The 17,779-nt window shown below is 33.5% G+C and overlaps 1 protein-coding gene across 1 annotated transcript; it reads right to left on the bottom strand.

The window, feature by feature from the left end:
• Window positions 1-264: 264 nt before the first annotated feature.
• LOC108367227 (calcium-binding mitochondrial carrier protein SCaMC-3-like) lies at window positions 265-14,921 on the bottom strand. The gene is given in 11 exon segments (XM_017621821.1): window positions 265-2,524; window positions 2,596-3,163; window positions 3,285-3,443; window positions 11,992-12,017; window positions 12,020-12,049; window positions 12,052-12,101; window positions 13,403-13,490; window positions 13,558-13,684; window positions 13,906-14,148; window positions 14,221-14,475; window positions 14,549-14,921. Coding segments are annotated over 10 exon segments (1,692 nt in total). The 5' UTR covers window positions 14,395-14,475; window positions 14,549-14,921; the 3' UTR covers window positions 265-2,297.
• Window positions 14,922-17,779: the final 2,858 nt, after the last annotated feature.

The following is a 17,779-nucleotide window of genomic DNA, read 5'->3' as shown; positions in this document are numbered from 1 at the left end:
ATTTGCTTAAGGTATAAATCAAATATGTGTTATTGCAACTTAAAATGTTTATTGAAATTCATTTGTGATACTACAGCAGAATTTCGGCATAAAAATCGTCTTGGTGGTCAAGATTAGAGATATTACTAGAGAGAGAAGATACGTCCTTCAAAAAAATATCCTAGTTTAAACTCATAGGACCCCTGTAAACTGAAAGGAATATAGTCAACCAGCTACTTACAAGTATTTTTGATTTCCCAAAAAACCTAATGAATTCTAAATAAATTTTGTTTTTAAAGAATTAAACTTTTTTATTTTATTTGAAAGTTGAGTCCTGCATAAATCACAAACAAATAAGTCAACCAGAGAGAGAGAAAGAGAGAGAAATGCATAAAAATTTGGTCTTTTTTTTTGAAGATAACTTCTCATTTAGAAATCGTACTTGCGTAGGGAGTATTAAGATATGATGTATGTATGTATGTATGAAATCAATTAATACAAATGCAGTGTGGCATAATCAAAAGGCTAGCATATAAAAATATGTTTTTAGACACATTCAATTGGTAATTGTTGTTATTGTTTATCTACATTCCACATTATTATTATTAATTAATTACATATTTAATTTTTACCGATTTCTGAAATCATCTATGATCATTTACCATAAAAATATTCTACAATAATCTCGTCATTTGTTTGCTATTATAACTATGTATTGTATGTATGTATGTCTGTATGTATGTATGCATGTTTGTTTGTTTTAGTTTTGATTGAAGTGATTTCTTAATCTTAGACATCTTTTTCAGTTCTTTATGTTAAGAAGTTAGACTTAATGCGATGTTTTTTTTTTAACTGCAGCCTCAAACGTATGCATTTTTTTATGTATATTTTATTCCATAGTAATGCTAAATAAGTTATTCATATCTGAACTATCTTAAAGACTTTAATATATATATATATACGTTGATAATAAACACATGTGGTAGTAGTATATATATCAGAGTAGAGCCATGTTAAGTCATTCTCGAAAATTTCACAGTCACGAATTTTTTTTTTAGAAAAGTGTATAAATGTAAAGTACTTATGTTTAATGTTTATGCTGACACAGAAATAATGATAGGACACAATTTTTTGTATAAGGCTACATAATTTTTAAGAGTGAATACGTGAAATAAGAAACAATTGTTTATAAAGGTTATTGTACAACCAATTATCAATGTATAATAAATTGTTGCTGTTTTTATATGAGAGTGTAAATATTTACCTACAAGAGTCTAAAGTTTCAGTCCGTTATCTACTGTTGTTCTGGAGAAATTAAATATAATTGTCAATAACATGAACAAACTTAGGACATTTTGCACAGTATTTTTACGTCAGCAAGGCCTGGTGGCCTGCCTGGTTATCAGGTTATATATTACGGGTATTCTCGAAGTCTTGCAAAGCCCTTGCACGGTGCACGGATTGCAATGGTAAAAACCGGTTATCCTATGGGACAGCTTTGCAAACCGTGCAAGGCTTGCAATACTTCGAGAATACCCCTATTATATCCACTTTAAGCAGGATAGAGCGAATACCTACAAATTTTTGAGAATCACTTGATAGGGCTTTACTCGTCATATATGTATTTGTATGTACATATATAGGGTTTTTGAAAATTTATGATTCATTTGAATTAGTTTATTTTCGCCAATAATTGAATTGCCTTACGAAGAAGAGCTGCATTTTCTTTTCGATATTTTTTATTTAAAAAGTTGTTTATATTAACATACATACTGCATACAAATATACCTAAACATTTTCACTTAAATGTGCCAATTGCAATTTAACTAAATAAATAAATTAAAATCTACGATGTACACACACATCCGTTCAACATTGTGTTCCATTAGCATGTTTTCGTTTTCGTAAAAAATAGTATAGAAATAAATATTTAGCATTACATATGTACATAATCTATGATCTGCTAATATACATACATATTATAATAAGTTTATATAAACTAAATTATATATTTAAGTCAACGACTCTCATCCTTCTTTTTGTTTATATTTTCCATCAGCTATTCATTTTTCAATTTGTTTATTATGTAATTAGCAATTAGTATCACGCGGAGCATCTTTGCTAAATTATCACTACAATATTACTAAATCGAAGAAAATGAATTACACACAATTGTAGCATTTAAATATAGGCAGAGTTACTGGGAGTAAAAGTACAACAGTACAATAAAGTGCTAGAGCAATTCACATGGGCTTCTGAGCCGACGGCATTTAATAAGACCACTAAAATGTTAACATATTGATCCTAAGGTAGAGCGATCACGTCATATTCACACCCAATGCACGGCTTGAGTACTCATACACCACATAGCTAATGGAAACTGCCGGAAGCACTTTGATAAAGTTTGGTGTAATGCCTCGATACAAACCAAATATGCCCTCATTATGTATGATTTTGCGAAAGACACCAAACATGTTGTCGTCGTTGATTGCAACCGCTTGTCTTAGTGGTATGCCCACTGATGGTTGCTTATTTTTGGTCACAACTGAAAAAGTCAAAAATTAAACTTAAAACTTTCAAGCGCTTAAGCGAAGAATTTTGCTGATAATTGTATACCTTGCGCTTGAAGTCGTGTCCGTACCAAAGCCAATGGATAGGAGCACACCTGTCCCAAGGTGCTAGATGCACTGCCGCAAGCCAAAAGAACGAGAAAGCTTGGCTGCTCCGTATTATGACTGCTCAAATACTTTTTCTTCAAGGTTTCATACACTGCCAGATCAATGCCGGCGTAAGGAATAATGCCCAACATATTCGGAATGTAACCACGATAAAAGCTTCGTACACCCTCCAGTAAATAGATCTTCTTCGCAGCATCCAAAATGCCGGTATACTGACCGGTCTTGCGCAATGCCAGCCGGGTTTTTAATACTTCCATTGGATAGATGATAGTTTGTGAAATACCACCCGCCGCTGCACCCGCCATGAAGCGTTCGCCAATCGTCATCTGTCGCTTCTCATCGCCCCTTATGAGCCGCTTAATCTTTTCATATGCCGCAAATTTGATTGCCGACTCGGGCGCTATTTTCAAAACGTTAATGCCATTGCCGCGCCACATACTACGGATGCCGCCCTCGTTCAGCATATATCTTAAACTATCAGAGATTCCGGTTTTATGTGTTTGAACCTGTTTGTGTCAATTTCAGGATATTTAAAAACTATTAGTTTACCAATATTCGAAAATACATATTTAAAGCAAAGAAAGTGGAAAAAGCAGCGGAAGAATAAAAACTCATGTGTATATTTACCTGCAAGAACACTTTTATCCTATCTAATGGAGCTGTGCATGTACGCGACACTGCACCCGCGACACCGCCTGCAGCCAGGTGACGCCACCACATGCCGGTCTGCATTTCACTTTGCGTGAAATCATCAGGTACATTTAAATCTTCGCCAATGTCAAGGTACTGAAAAAGCAAAAACAACAAAAAAAATTGTATTATGCAAATTACATACTACATGTATAGCATTTAAATGTATAAACAGTCAGCCTCAAAAATATGGATAGCCCCGACGTTTTGACGATTTTCTTTATTAATATTTTCCATACCAATTTTTTTTATAAAAATATTCATTCAACAGAAAAAATCATCATAATAAATTTTTTAAATTTCATATAGAACTCAGGAAAATTCAGGAAATACTAAAAGCATTTCATCAAAATTTTCCACTTTTTAATTCCTTTCTTAGAAAAATTTTGCTGTTTTGTAGCCCATTAGAATAATAAGGTGCAAGTTTCAAGTCTCTAAAAAATACCGTTGAATTTTGAGAATTTTCTTGTCAGGTGTTTCGCATTTTCTTCCATATAATGCATGAACAAAATCTATTTTTATATAAAAGAAAATGCGCAACACCCTCGACAAAAAAAAAATCTACAAAACTCTGCATTCCCAAAATTTTTTAGAAATGGAATTGAAAGGTTGAAAATTTTGATGAACGAGTTCTGTATGAAACTGAAAAAAAAAAAATGATTCTGCTGGTTTTTGCAGTTCAAACCATATTTTTATAAAAAAATAACAAAAAATTTGGTATGTATGGAAAATATAAATAAAAAAACGTCAGTGTATTCATATTTTTGTCTCTGAGTGTAGGTATGTATGCATCGATAGGCAAGTTTGAGACTTCTACTAAAATGAACGACCATGAATACATTTGCGCTTGAAAATTAAGAAAACTATAGGCACATTTTCCTACATACATATATCTATTCGTGCATACATACATATGTATATAGTAGTGTTTTTAGCAAAAATGTTATATTCTATATATCGCACTACCAGAACGCTGCAGAATAACATATGGGCATATCCCAAAAAGGGTAAACCAAGAGCGAAAAATACTTGTTTAAAAAAATAAAACCATTCGCCCCCGACAAATCGAATTTAAAATTTTATTTGTGTTTGAAATTTGTCGCGTCCGTAACCGTGAAAAAATGCAATTAAATAATACACAATAACTTCTCCCAGCAATGCACAAGCTGCAGTTTTAGATTAAGCTCAGAAGATGAAGCCGAGAAGGAGTGTCATATAGGTAAATGAAACAAACCAACGCCAAAGACTTTTCTGGGAGAAATTAATTTTAAATTATAAAAATGTTTGAATTGAATATTTATAATAAATTTTAAATAAAATTTGGTTGGTGCTAATGAGTTTTCATACAGGAATAGTACAAGAGTACAAATACATTTCAAGAATGCTTTCCAAGTAGAAAAGTCTCGATATCACGAGGTGCTAATTAATATAAACAAATTTACGCCTGTGCCAAGTTTTTATTGCATGCAGATATGTAAGTACAAACGTATAGGTACATACATGCACAGTCATGTGCAAAGGTATTTGTTTATTCGTTTAATTGACTAAAAATTTTTGACGCGTATTTATGTACATACATATGTATGTATGTATGTTAGATGTTTTTGTACCTAAATATGAATGTAAATGCTTGTATACATATGCATTACAAATTTAAACATACTAATGCATGTACAATTCCGTAAAAGGATTTAACGCACAAACTAATCAATCAACTTGTCTGAAAAATTTTAATAAATTTTGATATGAGCTTCCATTCACACATGTTTATGTGTGTTTATGCATGCACCAAAATTGCGTTTTAAATAGCTGAACGAAATATCTGGGCATTTGTTTTTGTGCGAGTTTCTTTTTCACGCCACACAGAGGAGTTCTCTATTGTTTTATTAGGCGCACTGTTTTTATTAATAAATCCAATTCAAATTGAAATTCACATTTGCGTAGTCAACAGTTGTTTTTAAAGCAATTGTTTGCGTTTCTGTAACTACATCTTATCTAAGCGAAATGACAAGGCACGATGCCGTACACCGTTCACTACTTATTTTACAGCTGTTTACGAAAATCCCCTACACAGGACGTACCTATGTGCATATCGAGCCCTAACCGCCAAAATAACGTAAGCGACATTTTTCTCGAATTTTTCTTTTTGATGCAGAAATATTCCTAGAGCATTTAGATACATTTCTGCATCAAGAAGAAAATTTTGAAAAAAATGTCGCTTACGTTATTTTGGCGGTTAAGGCTCGATATGTACTCAGGAAGGTGTAGCATACACGTAAAATGTGTACAGGGTCAGTCAGTGCAGACAAGTAAATTTGTGCAGATTTTTTGAAAATGATTGATTCCTTCATCGATTGTAAGCTTTCCATAGTTGTATTGACGTTTTGTTGAAGCACAATCAGTTAATTTGAAGTTGATCCCCTAATTTGTTTAATAGCTTTTAGAAATTATACATCGACACCTGAGTGGAATATCGACCTATCTCGGCAGCTAGTTCGAAAAATTTTTAAGAACGCATAGGGCGTTTGATTGAAAAACAACATATCTCAGAATTCGGTTCATAAACGCCCCATCTCAACTGAAAATACATTGAAAATGTGCTGAGCACATATAGTCATCATCAACGCAAAAGGCTTTATTTGATAAATTCAAAATTTCACTGGTGAAGCAGGAAATAGGAAATGCTTATAGAGCTGATCTTAGCTTCGGTTGGTGGAGAGCATCTGAGATCACACCAATATATTTCCAAACAAATTTAAAGTTGAGCCTTTTTCCATGATGTCAATAGGTACTTGTACATATCGATGGTCGTCTGCAATAACGACACAATTCAAAATTCGAAAAATAAAAACTGGTACTACTGTTAAGTGGCTCTTTGTCTCTAATCGTTGTCTAATTGATTTTCAACCCCCTTACTAAAGTAAGTAAGCAATAATGATTTCTAAAGTAAGTACTAAAGGTTAGACGTGGATTCAAGAAGAATTCGAGAGCCACTTAACAGTAGTAAGGATTTTTATTTTTTGAATTTTGTCGTTATTGCATAGGACCATCAATATATGTAGGTATGTATGTATGCACATCCCTTAGTGTAAAGTATTTTGATTATATATATTATTATTATTATATTATATAAAATTAAATATATTTAAATTTTTCCTCATATCATCGGCATTTACAGTCGGATCTTAAATTATGATATTTCGATGTTCTTTTCTCGACGAGAAAATTTCATTGACCTCAAGTACCCTGATCTACCACCCTAACGTATCATCCTGTTCTAATTCTTATTGTTTAATGCTGTAACCGCCTAAGCGATATGGACGAGTTCATTGAAGCCACGTACATATGTGTTCGTTCGAACGGCATGCTGAAGCCAGCGAAGCCGCTGTATTTTAAATCGCCGCTATCTCCATGTCATTGTAAAGTCCATACAGCTAGCTCATCGTTCCACATCTGACTGATTGTTTGATGACAGGAGATACTTCGTTTTGTGNCGATCTGGTACTTACCCACCAGATCTCAGTTCCTACCACCCTAACGTATCATCCTGTTCTAATTCTTATTGTTTAATGCTGTAACCGCCTAAGCGATATGGACGAGTTCATTGAAGCCACGTCTGTGTCGTCGTTCGAACGGCATGCTGAAGCCAGCGAAGCCGCTGTATTTTAAATCGCTGCACTATCTCCATGTCATTGTAAAGTCCATATAGCTAGCTCAGCGTTCCACATCTGACTGATTGTTTGATGACAGGAGATACTTCGTTTTGTGTTCATTCAACTTAGAAAATGCAGAACAGACTTCGCGGTCTTTGCTGCCAATAATAATTTTACATTGCATGCCCTAGCGGTCAAGCTCCCAGCGGAGGAGCAAGGGAGTTTTATTTTGAGCTTCTCTTGACCTTCTACCTCCTCTCTTATTATATTCCTTAGTTCATTTAGATAATAACGTATCAGTAAGCGAGGAATCAATACAATTTTTTAGAATAATTAAAAAAAGTGCTTTGATTACTCCTTCGTCGCTCTACTTTGGTACTAGTCCNTGCGGTCAAGCTCCCAGCGGAGGATCAAGGGAGTTTTTTCTGTTGAGCTTCTCTTGACCTCCTACCTCCTCTCTTATTATATTCCTTAGTTCATTTAGATAATAACGTATCAATAAGCGAGGAATCAGAATAGAATAATTAAAAAAAAGTGCTTTGATTACTCCTTCGTCGCTCTACTTTGGTACTAGTCCAAAAAAGTTTTAACTGAGTATATTCAGCACCCCAAGCAATCACTTGTTTATATTTAGTAGCTACATATGTGTATGTATGTATGTACAGGCATGTTCTGCAATTCATTTCCGGGTGAATTTCAACCAGAGTCACGTTGGATTAAAATTGATAGGGGGTTGAAATGCACTCGGAAGTGAATTGCAGAAGCTGCCTGATAGAGCCATTTTCACAGTCATTAGTGAACTGATGCATTTTGTTAACCGACCAACTTTTCATTTCAGTGTATCAATTTTGCTAATAGTTGACTGGTAGTTAATCAATGCATGTACATCCTTTAGTTAACCATTAGTTAAAAACAGTTATTTTTCTGTTAGTTAACAAATAACTGCAAAAAACGGCCTATAGAAATGCCATATGTAAGTACATATATATATATATATGTGTTTCTAGTTTTAATCTTTCAATTTAAAAGCTTTTGGTCGGCGATTAAAAAACACCGACTTGTTTCTATGCGCACGCAGTTGAAATACGTAAAGAAGCCAAACGTCAGCATTTGTGTAAACATCTAACAAAATATATGTATGTACATGCATACAGATCTACATATGTGTGTGTATATAATTATGTATTAACATTACACCGGGTCGGTCCCCATAAAAAGAAAAAAAAAACTTGTAATTCTGCTAAATGTTTGGCAGAGATTCTCCTTCTTCTCTGATTTGTGGTGTGTGTGTGTGTGTGTGTGGTGCGTCTGGTCTTGATGCTGTTAGACAAAGGGGGGATTCACACAGTTTTATGCCGCCTCCAAATGACAAATGAGGAGCCTTTTCAATGCAAAAATACACTCAGAGGTTTGCCACTGCCTATCGAGGGGCGACCGCTGTTAAGAAAAACTATTATTTCTGTAATTTTTTGCGATATGTATTCGACCAGCAGGAATCGAACCTTAGTCTTACGGAGTGGTATCTAGTACGCAACTCTAACCACTCAGCTACAGCTGTCACCGCAGTAGAATATATGTACATATGTAGAGTGATAAGAAATGTCACTGTGTAATGACAAAGAAAACGCGTGAATGCTTTACAGTTTTTTACACGCAGCCGCATGCACATACTAAAACATATCCAAATTAATTCAAAATCAATTAAGTACAACGATGTGTGTTTTAATGGGTGTACTTTGACAATACATAAAATTGAGAGTCGAAAAGTTATAAGAGAAGAGCATAAAAACTGACTCAAGAGAAAATCTTGCATTTGATGCTTATCGCCACTAAACCAAAACAATCCGGTTATTGAAGCGATTTGTATAGACAAATGTAAATATTTAACAATTATTGAAGCTTATATTAATAATACATAAGTTACATATGAATACATACATACGTCTAGACTGGAATGTCAAGGGGGTTTTTAAGCGAATGGCTTTCGAAATGTGTATTTCTTTTTGTATCTTTTCCGCGAAGCCGCTGACGTGAAAGATAAGAATGACTCATTTCCTCTGTTTCTGTTTCTGTTTTCAACATTTAAATGTTCTAATGTACGTACCCGTGTCATGACGTCACGAAAAATCACTACAAAATCTTCCAGCACATCACCTTGTATGGCCATTTGCTGGAGATTCTGGTAATCAGTTGGCCAGTTGTTGTTGTAGCTGCGCAGCATTTTATAACTTAATTAATAATGATGGGAAATCCGAAAAATCCCAAAACACGAAGTTGGCAACTTTTTAAAAGGTGCTTTTGCAAAAACCAATTCTATTTTCGATAACGCGAATTGACAGCACCGCAAAGTATTGGTCACTGCACTCGTGCTACCCTTCGATGATCGGATTCCGGAACACTAAATTTATTTCCTTTGGAAAATTACAAACTACTTCGAATTAGGATTTTCCCACGTAAAAAGCTTGAAAGATCCAATACACGGACTTCTATCGCTGCTGGTGCTCTTTTTCGAATAGGTAGCAATATTTGTCAAAAACTGTTTACATACATAAACAAACGTTTCGGAAAGGATTACAAATCAAAGTAATTCCGAGAAAGTGCAAACTAAATTACTTCGTTGTTTTTGCGTTATGTTATGTAATCACCGCAATTGCAAGCGAGCGCCGAAACGCGTCTTCTATATGAGCATGATGAACAGAGACTGAACTTGGTGTGCTAGGAAGAGATAAGCCCATCAAGCACAAAACATTATCATGTTTTTCCTCTCACCAATACACAGGCAGGCAGAGCCACTTGCTCGGTGCAAAGTACATTGAATTTTATTGTTGTTATTGGCATCTGACGATCAAAAAAGCTCATATAGAACAGCGTTTATATTTGCTGTATGGACACGCGTATACAAATACATATCGCACGCCGTCTTCAATAGAGTCACAACTCAAAATTTGGCATTTTTGAAATTATGCGCTAAAAATGTACACAACACCTTTTATTTACCTTTCAGCAAAAGCTGAAGCAAATTTTTGTTATAATTTGTTAAAAAAACCTTAGGTAAAGTCGTCCTTGCCCATATGATTAACTGTGCTACGAAATAGTTTTTCACATTTTTTGACGAACGTCAGTTATTTTGAGTTGTGACTCTTTTGAAGACGGTGTGCGATATGTATGTATGTATATTCAAATGTACACATGTATAGCTATACTTTATACTAGAGATGTTTCGAATGTCATATTTTCGGAATGTGCGGATGCGAATGTTAGGAATAATAGTAAAAAAAAAAACACTATAATCAACTTAAGTCATCGTTTTTATAACTTAAAAATTTTGTAAATTATTAGAACGTTTAATGAGGGCTTAACCTATACAGTGGTTTAATCTAGTAGTCAAAGTTCAAAGGGGGCATATTATATAAAAAAAAAGTATTTTTTCTGCCTTTTCTCCCATGAGGCGATTTCTTAGAGGCTCGTATATAAGGCCGGAACTCTGGCAGGTGCAGCGCTGAAAAATTTGCGTGCCAGATCTGTCAATTTGTCGTATTTTAGTTTATTGTTCCACCAATCGAGAGGTTTTTCACCGAGATGAGCGCGTTTTTGTTTAAGATAGGCTTTTATTTCGCATTTTAATGTCTTCAGATTCTAAAATTATATGTTGCTTGATATACTACTTAACCGTTAGACCCTGGTTAAACAGACTTAGAGCCATTTCAACAATATTAGAGTGGACACATTCGCATTCGCAAACATTCGTATCATTTGATGAGAATGCGAATGTCGAATGCGAATGTGTAAAATGATGCGTATCATTTGCATAACGGTTGCGAATGCAAATATTCGCAACATCCCTGCTTTATACATGTTTTTGCATATAAATATGTATATGTATGTATACTAACATATGAATATAGATATTTTCTAATCAGTCATGAGCTATCAAAATACCTGCATACAAGTCAGGAGAAAGACCAAAAGTAACTCGGACAAGCCCCCCTATTTATACTAAAAGCAGCGGCCTGCCCAAATTCTTGTCATTTGCATTTCAAAAGATTTCAATAAAGGTTGGTACTTTTCCGCTGTACAGAGGTGCAATAATTTATCATTTATTTCCCCGTATTGTAATGAATTTAAATAGATTTACAAAGCGACACTTTATCTTTATACTAGTTTTATTAAATCTAGATGATATTCGCCTAGTGCAATATGGGCGTGATGGGCGTGGATAAGAGAATGGATAGCATTATATTTTCAACCAAATCGACAGTTTGTATTTAATTGCATGCTGTTTCCGAGGTGAACGTGACGGGTCGTCCAAAATAATAATTTACACGCGCATGAGACTGTTATCATTTTTTTTTTTTTTTTTTGATTTTGCAGCCCCTAATTGGTGAATTGTTAGTAAACAAATGCTGAAGTGCCACGAAACACATACATATATAGTATTTACACAGCTAGGTACGTATGTACACGTATCGAGCCCTAACCCCAAAATAACGTAAGCGCCATTTTTTTTCAAAATTTTCTTTTCGATGCAGAAATACATCTGGATGCCCGAGGAATATTTCTGCATCAAAAATAAAATTTTGAAAAAATGTCGCTTACGTTATTTTGGCGGTTAGGGCTCGGTATATACATATGTATGTACATACATAATCTATACATATGCGTATCATAAAAAGGATACAATATTTCTGAAACGCTAGTTGTACCAATTATTTTCAAGCGAATTATTGATCTAATCCTGTTAAGAGAACAAAATAAATGACACAAAGCCGAAACCGAGGTTGTCCTAACTTGACAATAGATGACGGATATTTCTCCTAAAATTGAGCTATGCCAAATACTCTCCAGTGCCAAGCTCTTAAACTTAACGAAAAGAAACAGCCAGCCTTTATAAAACATTGTTTCATTTGCCAATGTTTTATCCATCACTGTGTTGTTCATATGCGCAATAAACTATTTTAATAAAAATATGTTCATTTATAAAAAATACTTACAGTAGAATGCCGCCAGAATTTTATCAATCGTGAATGTCCGTGGATGGTGCCATTATAGAAAATCGCGCCATTCATTAAAGCTAATATTTAAACTGCCATCTTGATCCATTCTGTATAATTAATTGCAAGATAAGAAACATTATAAATAAATTGCATATGATAATATAGAATTAATTCGAAATAACATGAAAAGAAGAAACAAAAATTAAAAATCATGCATAAACGTACTTGTCACCGATACATATATACATAAATACATACATACATATACATATTTACATTCCGACACTGAACATGTGCACGTCACTCACATACACTTTACTTAATCTACACACGATCTCACCTTAAATCTGAGTATTCGTATTTAATCCTAATAGGGAACGAAAAATGCAAACATCAAATGAAGCCAAACTTAGGAGTTTTATGAACTAAATAAATTGGACTTCAACTCTTTTGTCACTTATCTAGTAATTAAAGATATATATAAATTGGTTAGTGTTCGGTAACTTTATAAATTTTCGTTTTGTTTTTTGCAATTGTTTTTTTTTTTTTTCATAAAGGCGACTGCACGGCAATATGCCTTAAACTACCCAAAGCAGGCTAGGTAACTCCTTTGAAAAATCAAGTAGTTTACGTTCTCAGTTACATATGTATGCATTTTGGAAGCATATAAGTGTCGTTATGTATGTCTGGACTTACCCTAAATCTTTTGGGCGAACTAAAAATTGCTAAAAAGTATTATGTTTGGGGTTTTAAGGTTGAATGGAACACTTGTTTATGATAAAATGAGATTGTATTTAAATGTGATAGCTATATAAGTATGTATATGAAAAACTAACTGCCCTGCAAACCAAAGTTCCCGCAATCTTATCGAAATCTTAAGAAGTATCTTATTTCTGTTTCTGATTTTTTTACGAATCTTCAAAGAAAATTATATGAATTGGTTGTAATGAACTCCTAAAGAAATTTCTGTGCGAAAAATGAAGGAGGCTGTGAAAAAATTCTGCAAAAAATTCTTCACATAGTATCATTATTTTCATTGCTTTACCGATTTTCTTCGGAAATTTCGTAAAAGAATCGAAGCTGGCACAGTTTATTTAATTTTAGAAAATTCGAATGAGATCTTTACGAATTCCTTAAAATTTCTTTACAGTTCAGAATACTTTGAAAAAAATGGTCCGCAGGGTGCTCACACGTGAAAATGTATGCGTCTGCAAGATGCCTGCTAGAATTCAAATCAGACAGTTGCATTTGCAAAAGATGTAGTGAACATGAAAATTGATGACAGTGTTTGAAAAAAATATCTAAATATGATTAACAGTTAATCTACAACTAATCAAACTGCTACAGACAGTTAAAAAAGTAGTCAAATATTTTTAATATTTCATTATACTAATTTGCAAGCACCCACCGTGACAGTAGATTTGTTGCCTCTTCTGGGTCAACTTCTATGCCCAAATCTTTGAAGGCGTCGATTAGTTCCTCCAAGTCTACTTTACCTGTTTAATAAATAAGAATACATATTTCAACAAGAATAGGACATAAGCATCGACGAAAGTTACACACCATCTTTGTTTTTATCCAAGTGCGAAAACTGTAGTCGCAAATTCTTTTCATGTTCTCGTACATAGAAAACAAACTCGGCAAGCCCAACATCGCCACTTTGATTAATATCAGATTGCTCCAGAAATTTCTGGAAGTAAAGTTAATAAAGATAACAAAATTTAATAGAGCAAAGTATTAATTTGTTATAGGAAAGTTATCTAAAAAGCCAAACAATAGTTCTTTCGCCGATATGCATACATATTTCACAATCAGTATACTGAAACTATAGTTTCTGTTAAAAAACACACACACACTTATGCTGAGTTGTAACTTTAGGATAGTAGTTGGGCTGCGGAGGTATGTACATACCTCAGCGTAGACACTCGAAAGACCAAACTCTCGTAACGCTTCAGAAAGATCATGAATATCTATTCGACCATTTCCATCCCGATCAAGACGCTTGAACAGCTTCTCCAGCCTTTCCTCGTCTTCTTGTGGCAACTCGGTAGCTACTTGAGCATGGGCATTGCTACCGCTGGTAAGAAACTGTGGGAATGCTGCCGTTGCCGTATTATCATGACCTTTAGTTTGATGACTCGATGCGGTAGGACTCTGATGGTGTGATTCAGTGGTGTTTAGTACACTCTGGATGGGTATCAATTTTGGATGGTTATGACTGCCTACCGAGTGAGATGGATTCACCGCGCTCTGACTGCAGCTTGCTCCCGTATTTATAGATGCATTTGGCGTATATGATGGTGGCGAGGAATTTTGGGATTTTTGCGTTATACTATTTTGATCCTGGTTCTGGACTATATTGTTTGATACAATATTCTTTTCTTCGTCTTTATCCACCATTATAGTTACCAGTCCAGTAATGAAATTTGACTTTCTCTTATAAACTTAATGCAAGTCAACTTCTGATAGGTATCTTCCTTGCTAACGAAAATATATTTTGAAAAAATTTGTGTATTTAAAGTTTACAAATTGCATTATATTTATTTGAACTCACCTCGATTAATATGTATTAGCGTCGACTGCGCCGTCTGACAACCAATCCTTCTTAGTGCCAGTGGTTCCTCGTTGTTTGTGTATTCTAAAGTTAATTGATTATAAACAAAAGTCTGGGCATATGACGGTCATATTGGTGCTCTCAAAATGTGAATACACCGCATATGAATTCATGCTTATACGAAACAAGTCACTACCAATATTACAGTACCTTCCACATTCTTCGGATTACTCCATTAATATGTAGAGCTTTTGGTGGCAATTGCAGAAAGCCTTAATTTTTGGCACTAGCGCATATTTTTGTTACTAGAAATTATTTTGATAGTAACATTTACAGTTTTTGAAAAACAAAGCTACTTTTTTCCAATTCTTTACTTCATTATTATTGCCATTATTGAACGTGAGCTCATCAAGTGAAAACGCAGGAACGTAATTGGATAAATAAATTGCATGCGTGCATGTGAAATAGGGATGTTTCGAATGTCATATTTTCCGGAATGCGAATGTGCGAATGTTAGGAATAACATTAAAAAAGCTATAATCAACTTAACCTTGGAAGTACATTCTTAATTTTGTATATGTAAACAATGCACGTTGTCGGCTCGTAGATTCGGCGAAGAACGTACATTATAGAACATTATACAGAGTTTTAATCTAGTAGTCAAAAGTTCAAAAGGGGCATAGGTATTATGTTTCAAAAAAAAAGTAATTTTGCTGCCTTTTCTCCAATGAGGCGATTTCTTAGAGGCTCGTATATAAGGAACGCTGGCGGGTGGAGCGCTCAAATATTTGCGGGCCAGATCTGTCAACTTGTCGTATTTTAGTTTAGTTTTCCACCAATCACCGAGTTAAGCTCGTTTTTCTTTAAGATAGTCCTTCAATTGAGCTTTAATTTAACATTTTTTTATGTCTCCAGAATCATTCGAATAGCGAATGCGAATGTAAATATTCGCAACATCCCTGATGTGAAACTGCCGCGGTGAAAGCAATATTGTTTTTTTTTTCCTAGTCTTTGGCATATGTACATGTATAAACTCTACAAATAATTTATAACATACACATTAAGTTCCACATGTACTTAAAAACCCAAATTAATAAAATTTAAACCAAATAATTCCAAATACAACTGTGTATCGAATTCCAACTGATGCAGGTAAATTTTACGCTCACGATATATTTACACAAAAATGACAGCAGTATGTACATATGTATGTATGTATGTATATATAGGCGTGTTTCTTAACTTTTTACAGCTGATGACAGCAGATTGGCGAAGAGTAGAATTTTCCTCGCAGAGATCGAAAGAGGAAAAAAATAAAGAAACAAAAATTAGAAAATTTGCAATCACTGTATATACACACACACACACACATACATCTTCAAATGCATGTACAAATACTTACATTCTGCAATATTTCAATGTGTTTTGATAATGATGCACTCATTTTTTTATTATTAAAACGAATTAAAATAAACTTGTCAAATTTTACCTTTCGCGTTTTGAACAGCTGCTTCGTAAACATAAATATGACTGCAAGTTTCTGCTGGCAGAAATTTCGCCAGCAGAAATTTGCCCATCTCTCGTTTTTTACGCTCTCTTTATGGCTCTCTACTGCAAATTTTTTGTGTTAAGAAACGCTTTCCAGCAGAGTACAGTAAAAATTTTGAATAGTTTTTCGTTGTGAAACACAACTTATGCATGCATGTACCTACTTGGGGCTGAAATTGAAACTAGCAGCTGATTATTATACCTACGTTTTTTCGATAGCTTCTTGTTGCAACATCCGAGTGATGCCAGGCGCAAAATAATGAGCTAATTGTGAGTCAAAGCCATAGACGCGTTTTAACACCAACAACAATAATCCCAAAACGAATTTTTTAGTTCATTCGAAAGTTATTTGCAAAAAACAGAAAGTTCTGCGCAAAAATACTTCCGCCCCTCTTCCCGGGCAACCAGAGCTGTTAAATTTCCATTACGATTAGTAATCAGTAATTTTTTGCATAATTTTAATGATTATTTTAACTTTCTTACATAATTGCTTGATTTTTATAAATTATTTGATTGTTTTTAATTATTTGATTACCTGCAATTATTTTTAATTATTTTTCCAAATAGATAAGGTTGTGTTTGGCAGGCAAATTTTTATAAGTTAATATTAAATAACTGAAACCAAATTCACTGTACGAGTAAATCTTGTACTGTTGTTTACAAGTAAGATATGATTTCTTAAAGATATTGTTTTTGAAATTTGCGCTTTGCCTTACAAAAATTCATTGGGCTACAAAAGTGCATCCTTTAAATTTTTCTAAAAAATCTTATTAAGAAGTGTAGACTTTGTATGTAGTATAATGACGAAAGTACTGAATTTTCCTAAGTGTTACACCAAATTTGGAAGTCTGATGTACGTATAGTAAGCGGTTTTTATGTAGTATGGACATCATTTTTATAAAAATTTAACAAATAAAATAACAAAGCAACCAGGGCTGGTTTTTTATATATTTAATATATTATAAAATTGAAAACAAAAACTAAAAATAATTGAAAATAATCAGTCATTCATATTTATTACGTAATTAAAAAAATCAAAAATAATTGAAAATAATCAAATAACTACAAATATTAAACATGTAATTAAAAAAAAGTTGAAAATAATTGAAATTAATCAAATAATTATATTGATCTATTCAAATTTTAAAAAATTATTTTAAATAATCAAAAAGAACAAAATAATTATGTAACTAAAACTAATTAATTTTTTTTACAACGCTTTTATTGAAGTAATAATAATACCCATTGAAAAGGTGCAATTAATGATATTTAATCATTAATCGGTTACCCAAAAACATGCTTTAATTAATAATCATTATTTAACAGGTCTGCCGGCAACACAGGAAGGAGAATTATATCAAGGGTTATAATCCCTAAGCGCGGCCGAAGGCCTCCAACGCACAGGTTTCGGTTAAATCTTGTAAATTCTCTAAACAATAATGGTATAGTAGCAAATTAAGCATCAAACGAAAAAATGACATCAATTCAATGATATCAATTAGAAACCTCCAAACTTAAATTAAAAATTATTCGAGTTACATTTTCAAATTTTCAACGGAAAATTAGTTGTAAAACAAAATTAAAGATTACATACCATATGTGCAGAATTGAGTAAAAATCTTAATAAATTTTTGTCAGTGTGTCTGCGAAATTCCACCGATTGACCTCAACCCTGATATTAAA

The sequence above is a fragment of the Rhagoletis zephyria genome, unplaced genomic scaffold (genome assembly GCF_001687245.7).
Source record: "Rhagoletis zephyria isolate East Lansing unplaced genomic scaffold, Rhagoletis_zephyria_1.1 Rzeph_scaffold_02595, whole genome shotgun sequence".
NCBI lineage: Eukaryota > Metazoa > Arthropoda > Insecta > Diptera > Tephritidae > Rhagoletis > Rhagoletis zephyria.
Note: the sequence above shows the minus strand (reverse complement) of the source record. Positions and strands in the feature narration are given on the sequence as shown.